This window comes from Lissotriton helveticus, chromosome 4_1, assembly GCF_964261635.1.
Source record: "Lissotriton helveticus chromosome 4_1, aLisHel1.1, whole genome shotgun sequence".
In the NCBI taxonomy this organism is placed as follows: domain Eukaryota; kingdom Metazoa; phylum Chordata; class Amphibia; order Caudata; family Salamandridae; genus Lissotriton; species Lissotriton helveticus.
In genome coordinates this window covers 3367885-3382588 of record NC_136063.1, presented here as the reverse complement: position 1 = coordinate 3382588, position 14704 = coordinate 3367885, and the positions used below count along the sequence as shown (strand labels likewise).

The window sequence follows — 14704 nt, the reverse complement described above, 5'->3', positions numbered from 1 at the left end:
ATATTCACTATCTTTCAAATTCTTCTATCACCAGTGTGTATTTTTATTTACACTTTATGTTACTTGGGGTCTGGATGCTATTTTGTTTTACATATCCCGCCTTTTTATTTATAAAGTTTTACAAAGCGCTAGCTAGACCCGTGGGTATCAGAGCGCTTTACAAACACAAAGGAAAAGAAAAAGAACTGCATAACATAGCTGTACATGAGGATGCATAAAGACAAAAGCAAAGTCATCATACTTATGTATCCAGTGAGGGGAAAAGGACTCACGTGGCTGACACAGTCAGAGAAGCACCATTCTTGAAGGTCAAAGTGAGCAGGAGTCTACTAGGTTATTGATGCCTGGGACGGTTGCCTTGGTCAGTATTAGGTGAGAAGACAGAGTTTCTGGTCCTTTTGGAAGCCAGATAAGGAGGGGTTGCATCTGAGGTCAATCAGGAGTGCTTTCCACATCCTGGGTACTTTACCAGAGAAGGACCGGTACTGGGCCATTTTCTTTTTCAGTTTCAGAGGGATGAGCAGAAGTGAGTTGGTACTTCTCAGAGTTATGGATTTCCCTGCTTCTACTAGTTTGCTGTTTAGGTAGTTTGGGGATTCGGTGTGAAGGGTCTTGTGAGTGATGCAGGCCAGTTTGAAAATACATCTCCCTTCCATGGGGAGTCAGTTGATTGCGAAGAGGGTTGGTGAGATGTGTTCAAATCTTTTTATATCAGTTATGAGTAGGGCTGCCATGTTAAGGACTGACCTTAGTGGGGCTAGGTGAGCTTTTGGTATCCATGTTAGTATGGCATTCCCATAGTCCAGCCTTATTTCTTTTAATTCTGTTCACTGATGTTATATATTTGTATTCACTCTCTATGTGCCCCTTGTTATTCCTGTTGTGCTCTCTTTATAAAGTACTAAGTTGTCATGAACATTAGTACTATGTTGCAATGTTTGTTCTCTAGCTTGGGGACACTGTGCATTTACTGTCCCCACCCTGGCAACTCCCCACATTATTTAGTTTATAACCTAACGTCCACACCTCCTACTGTCTATTGAATTTTTCTTATATATAATGTTGCATTTTATTTACACTTCATGTAACTTGTTCACTTGCTGTTGTCTACTGGACTCTTCTTTTATATAATGTTGGTATGTGTTTTTATTTACAATTCATGTAACTCATGTATTTGCTCCTTTTTTGCTTACATATCCCACTGTATACCGTTTACTCTTTTAACCATTACCATATATGTTATCTATTCTCAATGTAACTCATGTTATTACTGTTGTGCTTACTCTGTAAAGTGCTCTGATACCTTCGGGTCAAGTGTGCACCATATAAAACTCATAAATAAATAAATCCTGGCAAGCAAGGTACTCTGAGTAAGTAGGATACAGGTTCCCGACAGTACATAGTGTGCCAAGAGAGTGATATCAGTGACTAAAGGAAAAGTATGTATTAAAAGAATATTAATAAGCGGTGGAGCATATGGTGCTATAAAATGTAAAAGTGTAGAAACAGAAAAAGAAAACACTTTATCTGCTGGAGGTCTGTTCTGCACGCCATCACATGGGTTTCAGTGGTGATTGTGATTTGTCTCTGGGAGGATGTGACTTATTAGGTTGGTTTGACTTTGACCTCATAGCCTATTGCTTGGTCATGTCCTCCAATCTCAAAATCACACAATTTTATTTTGATAAAGTCTCTAAACTGGAGTTGAATAGGGTTACCTATACCCAGTGATGTGACTTATATTTGCATGACTAAAGAGTGACCAGAGGTGTGCTGTCCAAGCCATTCTTTTTCTCCTATAACATCTTAAAGAAAACAGAAGGAAGACTTAGTAAACTTCGTAAAGTGGCCGTGCCATTATCTGTTAGAATACCGATACAGCCAAACACGCACTCTCACACCCATTCTCTTACTTGTTTATAGGGAGGGTCCCTCACGCAACCTATATTGCAAACGTCCGTGGCCCGAATGTAACCGCTTGGGTGCTGCAAAGGGGATGAAGTAGGATTCAAAAGTCATGTGTGAGTCACGTTTGGAGGTGAGGATCGTGAGATCTAGGGAACAATCTTGAAGGGCCCAAGTTTTCAATCAAAACTTTAATGTAATCCTGACAAAAAGGCATTGTCTACTGTGAGTATACGGGAAAAGTCGCAAAAATAAAAAGAGTATGTGCCCGCATATTCCTGTTAACTGGAAAATGCGTATTTTATCACAGCTCATAATCAAAATATTTTAGGAAGTATTTTAAGAAACCCATTTAATGGTCACAAAACCTTATTCTGGGGCGAGTGGGCGTTTAATGGCTCAGTCGGATCAATAATGAAGTGTGTGTAGGGTCATGGTTATGTGTTTGCTGTGACTTTTGTGGTTGATAGGGTCAGATTATATTCCACCATCAAGGTGGAAGAAAACAAGGGGTTGGGCTATTGTGTGGCATCAACCGGTTTGCTGCATGTTTACAAAATATATATACACTTTTATCCCAACTATACCACATAACCAATGGTGTATAAAAGGTGATGTTCATTCTTATGGTGTGTCCATTAATCCAAGGTTGATGGAGAATAGTGTGTTAAGTCATATGAACCAATGGTGTATAACCGTAGTTCTAGATTTGTGATACTAACAGTTTGTTAATTCTACTAGCATTGCATCACTGAGCCCCAAGGTATATTATTGTTTATCCCTGAAAGATGTGTGGATAAACTATAAATCCACCTTTGTTCTTTCTTGAAAAGTACATTTTGCGACCCTGTGTTCATCTGGAATTGCTCAATGATTGTCCACCTGATATCGTTGGGGGTGCGATTCAATTGTAGAAAATTCTTGGTCATTTTTGTAGTGTTCATGCAACATCTTATATTAGTACGGTGTTCACAGATTCGTTGTTTTATTTTTCTTGTGGTCATGCCCACATACCTAAGCCCGCAGGGGCAGTTGATCAAGTAAATGACATTGGTTGAATTACAATTCGTGTGTTTATGCTCTAGCCATTGTTTCCCGGGTTCCAAACTAAAGAATTTAGTGGCGGTGGTCAGTTGGCACACGCTGCATCTACCACAGGGCAAATGGCCAGTAACTGGGAGGAGACCCCATGCGTTAAGCACGGTTTGATCTTCCTCCCTCATGTGGTTCCTGGGGTGTGTATGGACTAGAGAGTCCTTTAAGATCCTGGACCATTTAAATGATAATAGAGGTTTCTCCCAGCCATGTTTATTACTTTCAAGAATTTTCCAATGTTTTGTGATTGAGCGGCAGTGTCAAATTCTCTGATGGTTGAGTGAGAGCCACAGCAACACCCATGGAACACCTCCTTGATGTAAAGTAAGGCAAGGCAGCGCTTGGAGCTGCCATGCCTTACTCTATATCTATGAGGCCATGCAGAGCCAGGCCTCATAGATATGATTGAGAGGCCTGTGCCACCGGAGAGTCATGCAGAGCCATGTCTCATAGATATGATTGAGAGGCCTGTGCCACCAGAGAGTCATGCAGAGCCACGCCTCATAGATATGATTGAGAGGCCTGTGCCACCAGAGAGTCATGCAGAGCCACGCCTCATAGATATGATTGAGAGGCCTGTGCCACCAGAGAGACATGCAAAGCCACCCCTCATAGATATGATTGAGAGGCCTGTGCCACCAGAGAGTCATGCAGAGCCACTCCTCATAGATATGATTGAGTGGCCTGTGCCACCAGAGAGTCATGCAGAGCCACACCTCATAGATATGATTGAGAGGCCTGTGCCACCAGAGAGTCATGCAGAGCCAGGCCTCATAGATATGATTGAGAGGCCTTTGCCACCAGAGAGTCATGCAGAGCCAGGCCTCATAGATATGATTGAGAGGCCTGTGCCACCAGAGAGTCATGCAGAGCCACGCCTCATAGATATGATTGAGAGGCCTGTGCCACCAGAGAGTCATGCAGAGCCACACCTCATAGATATGATTGAGAGGCCTGTGCCACCAGAGAGTCATGCAGAGCCACGCCTCATAGATATGATTGAGAGGCCTGTGCCACCAGAGTCATGCAGAGCCACACCTCATAGATATGATTGAGAGGCCTGTGCCACCAGAGAGTCATGCAGAGCCAGGCCTCATAGATATGATTGAGAGGCCTGTGCCACCAGAGAGTCATGCAGAGCCACACCTCATAGATATGATTGAGGCCTGTGCCACCAGAGAGTCATGCAGAGCCACACCTCATAGATATGATTGAGAGGCCTGTGCCACCAGAGAGTCATGCAGAGCAGGCCTCATAGATATAATTGAGAGGCCTGTGCCACCAGAGAGTCATGCAGAGCCACACCTCATAGATATGATTGAGAGGCCTGTGCCACCAGAGAGTCATGCAGAGCCAAGCCTCATAGATATGATTGAGAGGCCTGTGCCACCAGAGAGTCATGCAGAGCCAGGCCTCATAGATATGATTGAGAGGCCTGTGCCACCAGAGAGTCATGCAGAGCCACACCTCATAGATATGATTGAGAGGCCTGTGCCACCAGAGAGTCATGCAGAGTCAGGCCTCATAGATATGATTGAGAGGCCTGTGCCACCAGAGAGTCATGCAAAGCCACGCCTCATAGATATGATTGAGAGGCCTGTGCCACCAGAGAGTCATGCAGAGCCAGGCCTCATAGATATGATTGAGAGGCCTGTGCCACCAGAGAGTCATGCAAAGCCACGCCTCATAGATATGATTGAGAGGCCTGTGCCACCAGAGAGTCATGCAAAGCCACGCCTCATAGATATGATTGAGAGGCCTGTGCCACCAGAGAGTCATGCAGAGCCAGGCCTCATAGATATGATTGAGAGGCCTGTGCCACCAGAGAGTCATGCAAAGCCACGCCTCATAGATATGATTGAGAGGCCTGTGCCACCAGAGAGTCATGCAGAGCCAGGCCTCATAGATATGATTGAGAGGCCTGTGCCACCAGAGAGTCAAGCAGAGACACGCCTCATAGATATGATTGAGAGGCCTGTGCCACCAGAGAGTCATGCAAAGCCACGCCTCATAGATATGATTGAGAGGCCTGTGCCACCAGAGAGTCATGCAAAGCCACACCTCATAGATATGATTGAGAAGCCTGTGCCACCAGAGAGCCATGCAGAGCCAAGCCTCATAGATATGATTGAGAGGCCTGTGCCACCAGAGAGTCATGCAAAGCCACGCCTCATAGATATGATTGAGAGGCCTGTGCCACCAGAGAGTCATGCAGAGCCAAGCCTCATAGATATGATTGAGAGGCCTGTGCCACCAGAGAGTCATGCAGAGCCAGGCCTCATAGATATGATTGAGAGGCCTGTGCCACCAGAGAGTCATGCAGAGCCAGGCCTCATAGATATGATTGAGAGGCCTGTGCCACCAGAGAGTCATGCAGAGCCACACCTCATAGATATGATTGAGAGAACTGTGCCACCAGAGAGTCATGCAGAGCCACGCCTCATAGATATGATTGAGAGGCCTGTGCCACCAGAGAGTCATGCAGAGCCACGCCTCATAGATATGATTGAGAGGCCTCTGCCACCAGAGAGTCATGCAGAGCCACGCCTCATAGATATGATTGAGAGGCCTGTGCCACGAGTGTCATGAAACGATACGCTGCGGCAGTGTTGGCCTCTTGTAAATGAGGGACACAATGTACAGGTCTAGGGAGATACCAAAACACACACTATTCTACAGCAGTCAATGGAAAGGAATTTCAATTATAGGCAAAAATGAAATAAAAAAATCTGTGCCTCATGAGTTGAGCATAACATTTATTTTATTTTCATACAAAGTGTGGTGTTTAATGCAACTGTTGTTAAGGAGGAAGAATTTAGCCATGAGTTAGCACCCCATTGCTGTACACATTAGGCTTCTCAATTCCGCTTCTGTGTTATTTCAGTGCCTGCAGTGGATCAGACACCGAATGGCTATAAGTGTGACGAGTGTCTCACTGACCAGTCCTCGGGCTGCACACCGACTGGAGAAATTCAGTGTACCGGGGAGATGAACACCTGCTCTGCCTTCAATGGAAGAGCAGTCAGACCTGGTGAGATAAACTGATTTTCATAATTATGCGTTATATTTCCCACTGCACCAGTCTTCTTGGTTTCTGGTTCTTTCTTTCAAACTAAATGCTGATCACGCTAATTAATTCTCATTTTTGTCATAGAATCCACCTGAATGACTTCAGTGAGCTCGGTTCCATCAAATACAATGTAGAAATCATGTTTCATAGAACAAATATACCCTGATGAGGTGGTATTTGTAAAACGCAAACCTAGACAAGAACGCAATGGAGTTCTGAACACGGTCAGAGGCAAACTAACCTAAGACTCTCAGACAGTTGAGGCTAGATCTACAATTGGATTGCATTGCCCTTGCATTATGCATGATGTTAGATTTAGGGGTCTATAGTTGGCAGAGGTAGGTACCTTTGTCCGAATAGGGACCCTTGGTTTTAGTCTGGGTAAGGGGGCTACACTCCTCAATAACCTCTGCTCACCCCCTTGGTAGCTTGGCACGAGAAGGGAGGCTTATCTCAGAGGCAGTGTGTAAAGAATGTGTGAACACATACAGTAATACAGTGAAAACACTACAAATGAACACCACACCAGTTTAGAAACTCTTTACTAGACATAACACAAGACCAAACAACAAAAATCCACAATTCTGTAATCAAAAATAGTCTTTATAATAGTAGAAAATAGCTTAGCTCAATGTAGATGGTAAATGTAAATGTGAAACTTTACTTTCAAAGTACCTAGGATGTGTCATGCAAAATAAACAAAAGGTTCGCAGGGAAGTTGATGCGTCGGTTCCTTACACTCAGGGGAGCGGATGTGTCGGTTCCTTACTGCTGCGCAGGGGAGTTGATGCTCGCTTCCTTACTGAATGGGGAGTTGATTAGTCGGTTTCTTACTGTGATCCGGTGCAATGCGACAAGATGGCACCTCGATGCGATGCGATGATCCGGTGCGATGCAACACAATGGTGTCTTTGATGCGATGCGACAATGTTGGATGTGATGCGTGCACGCCCAACGGTCGTGTGGCAAACTCTGCAACTTCGGAGCTGCGACAGGCCCTGAAACACGCTTTTCCGGTGATGCGACTGCAACCTTTCCTTGGTTCTTCTCCTTGGAAAAGGTTTGTCTTGATTCCCAGAAGTGATCTAAAGATATGGGGTCTTGGCCCCAATATTTATACCAGTATATCCTTTGTCCTCTGAAGGCAGAGTGTGCCTGTGCTCAGCCAAAACCAGTTCTATGCAGCTTCCTGGCAGGAGGTGGAGCATTGCCCGAGACCAGACCTAGCCCAGGTAAGTGAAAGATAATCTCCTCCCCTACTCTCTATTCTATGAGGGCTCAGGTCAGTGAAAGGAAATCTCCGCCCCCACTCTCTATTCAATGCAGGTCCTATTCAGCCCAGCCCTGACCCATCGGACCGCTGGAGCCAAGATCCATTCCAGCCTCTCAAGCCCCCTGTCGCTCATGAATCAGACATGGAAAACACAAACCTAGCAGAGACATGCTGGATAGTTAGGCAAGAAAAGACATACTTTCGAAAAGTGGTATTTTCAAACACAGAATGTAAATTCACCCTCACTAAATAATGTATTTTAACATTCTGAGTTCAGCATACTAAACTCAAATTTTTACCTAGTTCCCTTGGTCAGTCAAGATTATTAGATTTTATAATCAAACTGCCTATTCTGGCCTATAAGAACAAAATTGGATGTAGTTCACTATCATAACATGCCACACAATGTACTCTGCCCAAGGGGATACCTTGGGACTACCTTAGGGGGTGACTAATATGTAGAAAAGGTAAGGTTTAGGGACTGGCAACTGTGTGCACTTGCCAAGTTGTCATGGCACTCCCAGACTGCACACAGGCAATGGCAGGCCTGAGCCATATTTGACAAGCTGCTTCTGTGGGTGACACAACCAGTGCTGCAAGCCCACCAGCAGCATTTGATTTCCAGGCCCTTGGCACATACGGTGCACTGTTCTAGGGTCTGACAAGTAAGTACAATAAGCCAATCATGGAGTCACTAATCCATTACAACAATTTACAATAGGGAGTACTTGGACTTTGGCACTGAATAGCAGTGGAAAAGTTCCCACAGCTACTAGACCAGCAAAAACATAGTAAAAACACAGGAGTCAATAGAAAAAAGATTCTCTAAGCAACACAAGGCCACCTTGCATGGCCCTGCATTCCTTGGTAAATCTGGAGTAATGCAAGGAAATGCAAGTGACTGGCTTGCATTACTCTGCCCTATGAAGGCGTTCCTTGTATGGAGAGTGGATGTTACAACGAATACACACATGGATTTTTTTACATTCCCAGATGGGAATGCTTCAAAAAGCTACTGCTTTCCTTTGAAGGTACAATAAGAATAAATATCTTTATGTTCCCTCATTATTTGTCAGTCTGCATTCTGCAGCACACTTACAAAGCTTTGCTCCTCTTATGCGTGTGTTTGGCAGATCTCAAGTTCCGTAAGCCTCTTTCTGTATGGCGAATGTTCATTTCCCACTGCCAGAAGGCCACCAATTGTTACAGTCTTATTGAGAAAAATCCTCTCCCAAGATGATATGGGATTTGAGAAGTTCAATGATGGGGCTATTGAGGTGGGAGAGAATGGTGGACATATCACTTTTAGGAGCGTAGACGTAGCCCACGTTGAACACCATAGTGCCAGTCCAGAGCTTGCAAACACATGTGGTCCCTCATCATCTGATCAGTTTTCTAGAAAATTACATGGAAGGGATTTCCGAATGAGAATAGCCCTCCCACATTTTTTGGAGCTAGGCATGGTGTCACTGAGTACGGTAAGGACATGACTGGATGATGTCCGGCAGCTTTGGAGGACTCGTCCCATCCGTTCAATGAGTTTCTATGCCTCCCTTTCTGAAAGCTGTGTCTCTTGGCAAAGGGCTAATGTCATTGCTCAGATCTTTTCCTGTTCAATATGAGTCCAGCACATTAACTTTGAGCGTGATGACAGTAAGGGGGTGGTGGGCTATGGTAGTGGCCATTAGCAAGTGAAGCTGGTGAAGTATACAGCAGGAAGAGGAAGGCAAGTGTATTTTGGCAGCGGACTGCTGTGGTGGTGTCACAGTGGGAGAGGTGTGGCGCCGCGGCCAGGGCGACTGACGCTGGCATCTGGGGACCACGGTTCGATCCCCGGCTCCGGCGGCAGGTTAGCTCAGCACCATGTGACTCTGGGCAATAGCTCGCTAAATCTTCCCGACGGCCCCCAGCGCCTAGAGACCCTTATGGGTGATTGTGCGCTTTACAAATGTGGACTTTACTTTACTTTACAGTGCCAATGAGTTGGAGGTGGGAAAGGGAGTATGCAGGGTCAAGGACATGGGGAGAAGGGAGGAAGAGCACAGTATTTGTGGGTGGTGTGGGTGCACAGGAATGGTGCAGGTGAAGGAGAGCCTGAACCCTAACATTATCTAAGGGCATGTGGGAAGGTAGGTAGATGGATGAGGGGGATTTGGCACAGGGAGGTTAAGCCAATAAAGCCAATCCCCATTCCCCGACCACTTTCCACTCATAAATGTTTAGTCTCCCGCTTGTGGGAGGCTGTGCGACTTCTCTAGGGTTCCAAGTCCACAAGCTCTACTGGCCAGGGTAAAATCTGGTTTGCCAAGGGATACTTATGTAATTTGTATAACTTTTTGTGTCGCTAAATTCTGTTCAATTGCTTCTCACACAATGAATTTATACTGTTATTAACATTACAATGTTTTATTAATCACTGTTTCTTTTTTGGCACATTGCCGAGATAAAGACCTTTTGAATGAATGTATAATAAGAATTTCCAGTTGGGGTTAAAGGACAGAACAGTGATGCATGGGATAAGATTCAAGAGGAACGTGTTTCTGTCATTGCGGTCTAGACATTCTGGTATTCCATAATAACAGATGTTCAGGCGCAACAACCAGTCTTCAAGGTCAACTAATATTTGTGGGATTGTTGTCCAGTCCCAGGTGCCCCAATCAGCCTGCTTCGTTGATTTGCTTCCCGTCCTCTATTTCCTCTCTGGCTTGTACAAAAATGATGGTGTCCTATATGATCTTGACTTCTTCATAAGATCTGTTATCTTGAGGTCTATGAAAGACCGCTGTAGGAGGTAAGTTTCTTGAGGATGGCGTCTAGGGCCTTTTCCAGTGATGATGATGCAGAGGCCAACTTCTTACCCCTCCCCCACTACACCCTTGAAGAGTAGCTGGTGAGAGGATTTACATGAGAATATTGTGTTAGGAGCCGGGTTCAGTAAAAGATGTAAAGAAGGCAAGGCCCAGGTGCGCAGTGACGTGAGGCAGGTGAGAGAAAGCAATCACTGTCCCGTCCAGGTGGGGTTAGACAGTGTAGCTGCCCAGCTGGCAACCACTGCAGGAAAGTGTGAATCGGCCCGGCAAAGACATGTAGTGCAGTAGCGTCAACAAATAAAGGTGCATCATCTCAGGTCCTGATGCTCTAGGCGTTTGGCCTCTAAAAGAAGGGCAGTGAGGAGATCAACAATGGGCTGGGCTGAATCCCTTCCATGAGCAAGGGAACCAGTCATTGGTGGTAGTGTCTAAGGTCCAACTGTCTCTGGAAGGTGTGGGGCAAACCTGTAGACCAGGCCCGAGGTAGTGGAGAGGGTCTTTTGAAGCGATACCCAAGAAAATGGTGGGGAGATGGGCCTGACTTCAACAAGGCCCAGAGAAATCCAGGTTACACCATGGTTCTGATATTAAAGCAGCTCCCCTGTGGTGAAAAGAATTGTGTCCCCAAAGGAGCCCCTTGCATTGACTTGTATGGTTCACCTGTGATAGACAATGCTGAAGCCAAAGGACACAGTCCAGCAGTGATGGGCGGTGGAGACACTAGTCCTGCCAGCTCCAATCAGCTTTATTGGATGCTGTTAAGAGGCATTGGGAGCAGTTACAGATGCCCAGCAGGCAGCAGACTCTCTGAGTATGAGCAAGCAGAGCCGGATGGGGAGAAGGGGCAGTAGTGCCATCCAGTGCTTCAAGCCTCAGGGCCACAGTGGCTGAGGAGGTTGTCAGAGCCTGTGATACGGCTCAAAGCATGCACAGATGTCCTCAAGGTATGTTCCCACTGGGGGAGTTAGCAGTAACAGCTGGGTATGGAAGAAAGGACCATGATGTTCTCCGAATCATCCAGAGCCACACAGCGCAGAGCAATCTACGACTGTGGATCGACTGAGTCCCACTGAATCAATATAAATCCAGAGAAATGCTTTTCATATTATTTTTTGTCGTCCTGACTGTTGGGGAATGAGATGATACAAAAGTAATTGGAAAACTATATAATTCTTCCTGTCCCTGCAATTCCTCCCTTTCTGATGTGACTAAATGTTCATCATACAGCACACCCCAAGAGAATACACCACACAAGATCAATATTCTTCACAATAACGGGATGCCACAGACTATAGGAAGTGGCAGGTGGTCAAGATGGGGATTATACAGTGTTCCTAATACCAGTGGGCCACTTTTGTGAGTCCAGCGAGCTACATACTCACCATTGGAGGTTCTGTAATTCACCACTGGACACAGACTCAACAGACAGCCAGCAACAATACCAAGAAAAGAACCAATACCTTCATTGTCATCATGTGTGTGTTCTCAGCTGTTTTAGAGGACTGGTTCTCCCAGGTGATTCCATAAATGTAGGGAAGGCTGTGCTACTTTTCTAGGGTGCAAAAACCAGAAAGTCTCCACCAAATGTCATGTTGGAGCCACAGGGCCCTCAGGAGTGTGTTGCTCTTGCTGTACCCCCTGCAGAAAGAAAGATGGTTCATATTTATTCTCACTTTGTAACACTGGCAGCTTAGAGGACAGCAGTATGATGAAGAAAAGCATGGATTTCTTTTGTGAACATACACTGATGGGCTCATCACCAGGGTGAGGGAGCATAAAAAAATATAAAAATAAAAGAGTTATATTTTCTGTCATAAATGAGGTCCAGATCATTATAACATTTGCGCAAAAACAAGTAAGCAGTCTTGTTTTTTGGAAATCAGTTGAATTAACATGTAAAGTGTTCAAGATTAGGTGTAAAAGAAAAAAGCAATCAAAGATTTCAAAAACATTAAACAAATAAAATGCTTCATTAGATAATCTCCCTAAAATAAGGTGGGTGATTGATATTTATTGTTGACAATGTACAGTTGAAATTATTACCTCTGCGTCAGGCCGACAGTGCCCTTTTCAATGCAGTGCTCTTAATTCCTACCATACACACATGTAAATACCTTTTGTGACAGTTTTCAATAACTACCAGTGTGTGTATTAGTGGCCGATCTGAGATCTTGGGAACTTTGGACCAGGAGGGGCATGATTTCTGTCTTAGATGGAGAAAAGGTTTATGTATCAGCTTTGCTAATGAGTGATTATTGTCTGTGTTTTTTCCACAGGTGGAAATATGGAATCCTATAGCATGAAAGGATGTGCAACTCCAGATTTATGTGAATTATACTACCCTGTGGCGACCCTAGTCTATAGTTATGAATTACTGTGTGCACCTGCCCAGAAGCTGTGAGGCCATTATTCACACCTCTGATGCCTCCCCACGCCGCCTTAGTAATAATCAGAAGAAACATTCCTAGAGCTCTACCAGTACCTGCCATGAAGAGGAACACTGTAAGAATGAAGCGGAAGAACTCCTGTCAGCCTCCCTGGGACAGTGAGTACAAGGAAGCAAAGTGCATAGCACTGTTTACGCTGCCATGCTGTTTATGTACCACTGGCTTCTATATTCAGCCATATATAGCACCTGGGCGCCTCAGAGGGAGTCCTCTCTCTGGTGCATTGAGCGACTGTAGCCCTGGCACTGCAACTACCCAAAGATACTGGCATGGCATCAGATAAGATGCTCCTTCTGATGGGATTCTAATGCTGCATAATTTGTAACCACGGAGGAAACTGAATTCAACTCTTATCTCTCCATTTGAAATAACATCACCTGAATTATGATGGTTTTATCAATGCATATCCTGCCAATGAATATAAATGCAGATTACATATCAACTCCCTGTGTTATTTATGAATTTCTGACTCTTTCAGTTTTATAACTTTCTTTCCTCCACTAAGCGCAGTTCAAATATAAACAAATCTGACCAGAACCAGATAGGGATGTCTTTCCCTCCTGTCTGAGATGCAGCTGGAAGTTTTGGATCAAGATATTGATAATCAGCCACTGGCGACTGTCCTTGAGTTCATCCTTCTTCTTCTTCTTCACATTGAAGGCCCTCAGTGACCACTCTCAGGACACTCCCAACCATCTGACCAGCTTCTGACAGAGAGACCAGACCAGGTGCTCCCGGACAGTCCTGCTCTGTTCCTCTATCTTAGCCTTAGAGATGAACACCTCTTTGAACATCAGATCATGGAAAATATCTAGCACATTGTGTTGATGATGTAAAAAGAGAAGAACGCAGAGTTACGAGTTCATATGCTCAATTATAATGCACTCTGTAATCCTGGGATTGATCTGCTTTGGGATGTAGCAAAACCCATAGCATAAACGTCTACACCTGCTTTATACTTTACATTGAACAAATTAATAAACTTTAGTTGACACTGTTGCATCTACTGTGGGTCTGTATTTCTCTGGATAGCTGTTGGTTGAGTTTTCAATAAGAGAGGAGGTGTTAAAAAAATTAAGGTAAATAGACACCTTTATAGAAGAGTTTATGTTAAAGAAAGGATGAACCATCAATGCTATTAATGCTATGCCCGTAATAGAATGAAGCCCAGAGTCATATATACGAGACCACTGATGGAACCCTAATTGACATCGAAATATAACGGATGCCATGACTGACATCAATGCGAAGTCCAATGGAGGATGGGTTGCAACAAAGGGAAGTTCAAGACGGTCTCTCAGGTGAATGGTGGACTTTAGGTTTGCCATGAACTTGACTCCATGACAGTTTTAGCAATCCTTAGAGTTTGTAACAAGTGAGTCCCAGTTTTGAAATCTAGGTGTACCGTTAGCTGATTAAGCCTTTACATTCTGATGCTGGTTCCCAAATTAAGTCTTTAAAACATATCTTAAATCTCCTCATCATGATTCAGGATAAAACAAGAATTTACTAGGTCTGATGGTGACCCACATGTCTCATAACAATGTTTTCATATATATTTGGTCAGGAGCCTCCCTTAGGCTTCAGAATCTTCAAATAACAGGAAGGTGGGAAAATGGTGTGGAGCAGGAATATCAACAGAGAAATATCGAGTGACATTAAAATCGCTGCAGAAATATCGTCTGGAAGAAATATCGACAACAAAAACATAGATGACAAGAATATCGACTGACAGGTAAGTAATATCGATTACAAAAATATAGTTGTAATAAATTTCGTTTACAAAAATATTGTTTACAAAAATATTGATTTATTAATAATGTTATGTATTTTAGTGATTTTAATAAGAATTATTTGTCATTTTATTATATGTTTTATGTAATGTAAAAAAAAATTATAAAGCACAGCTTACACCCAACGGTTTCTTGGCGCTAAAGCAAAAAGGAAGCAGACAATCCGAGGGTCTAGAAGCGTTAATTGTAAGCTTTACAAAACAGGTGAGTTTTAAGAAGGGACCTAAAGTGGATGTAGGAGGAGGCTTGTCTCAGGCCTAACGGGAGAGCGTTCCAGTATAACGGGGCAAGGAATGAGAACCTTAGTCCAC

At 44.2% G+C, this 14704-nt stretch overlaps 1 protein-coding gene across 1 annotated transcript in view; it reads left to right on the top strand.

Moving 5' to 3' along the window:
- LOC144828270 (phospholipase A2 inhibitor gamma subunit B-like) overlaps positions 1-13596 on the top strand; it is a 91669-nt gene extending 78073 nt beyond the window's left edge. Inside the window, exons 4-5 of the mRNA XM_078686349.1 lie at positions 5885-6031; positions 12430-13596. Coding sequence (XP_078542475.1) covers positions 5885-6031; positions 12430-12554 — 272 coding nt within the window. The 3' untranslated portion in view covers positions 12555-13596. The remainder of the gene's footprint in view (positions 1-5884; positions 6032-12429) is intronic.
- The last annotated feature ends 1108 nt before the right edge of the window (positions 13597-14704 follow it).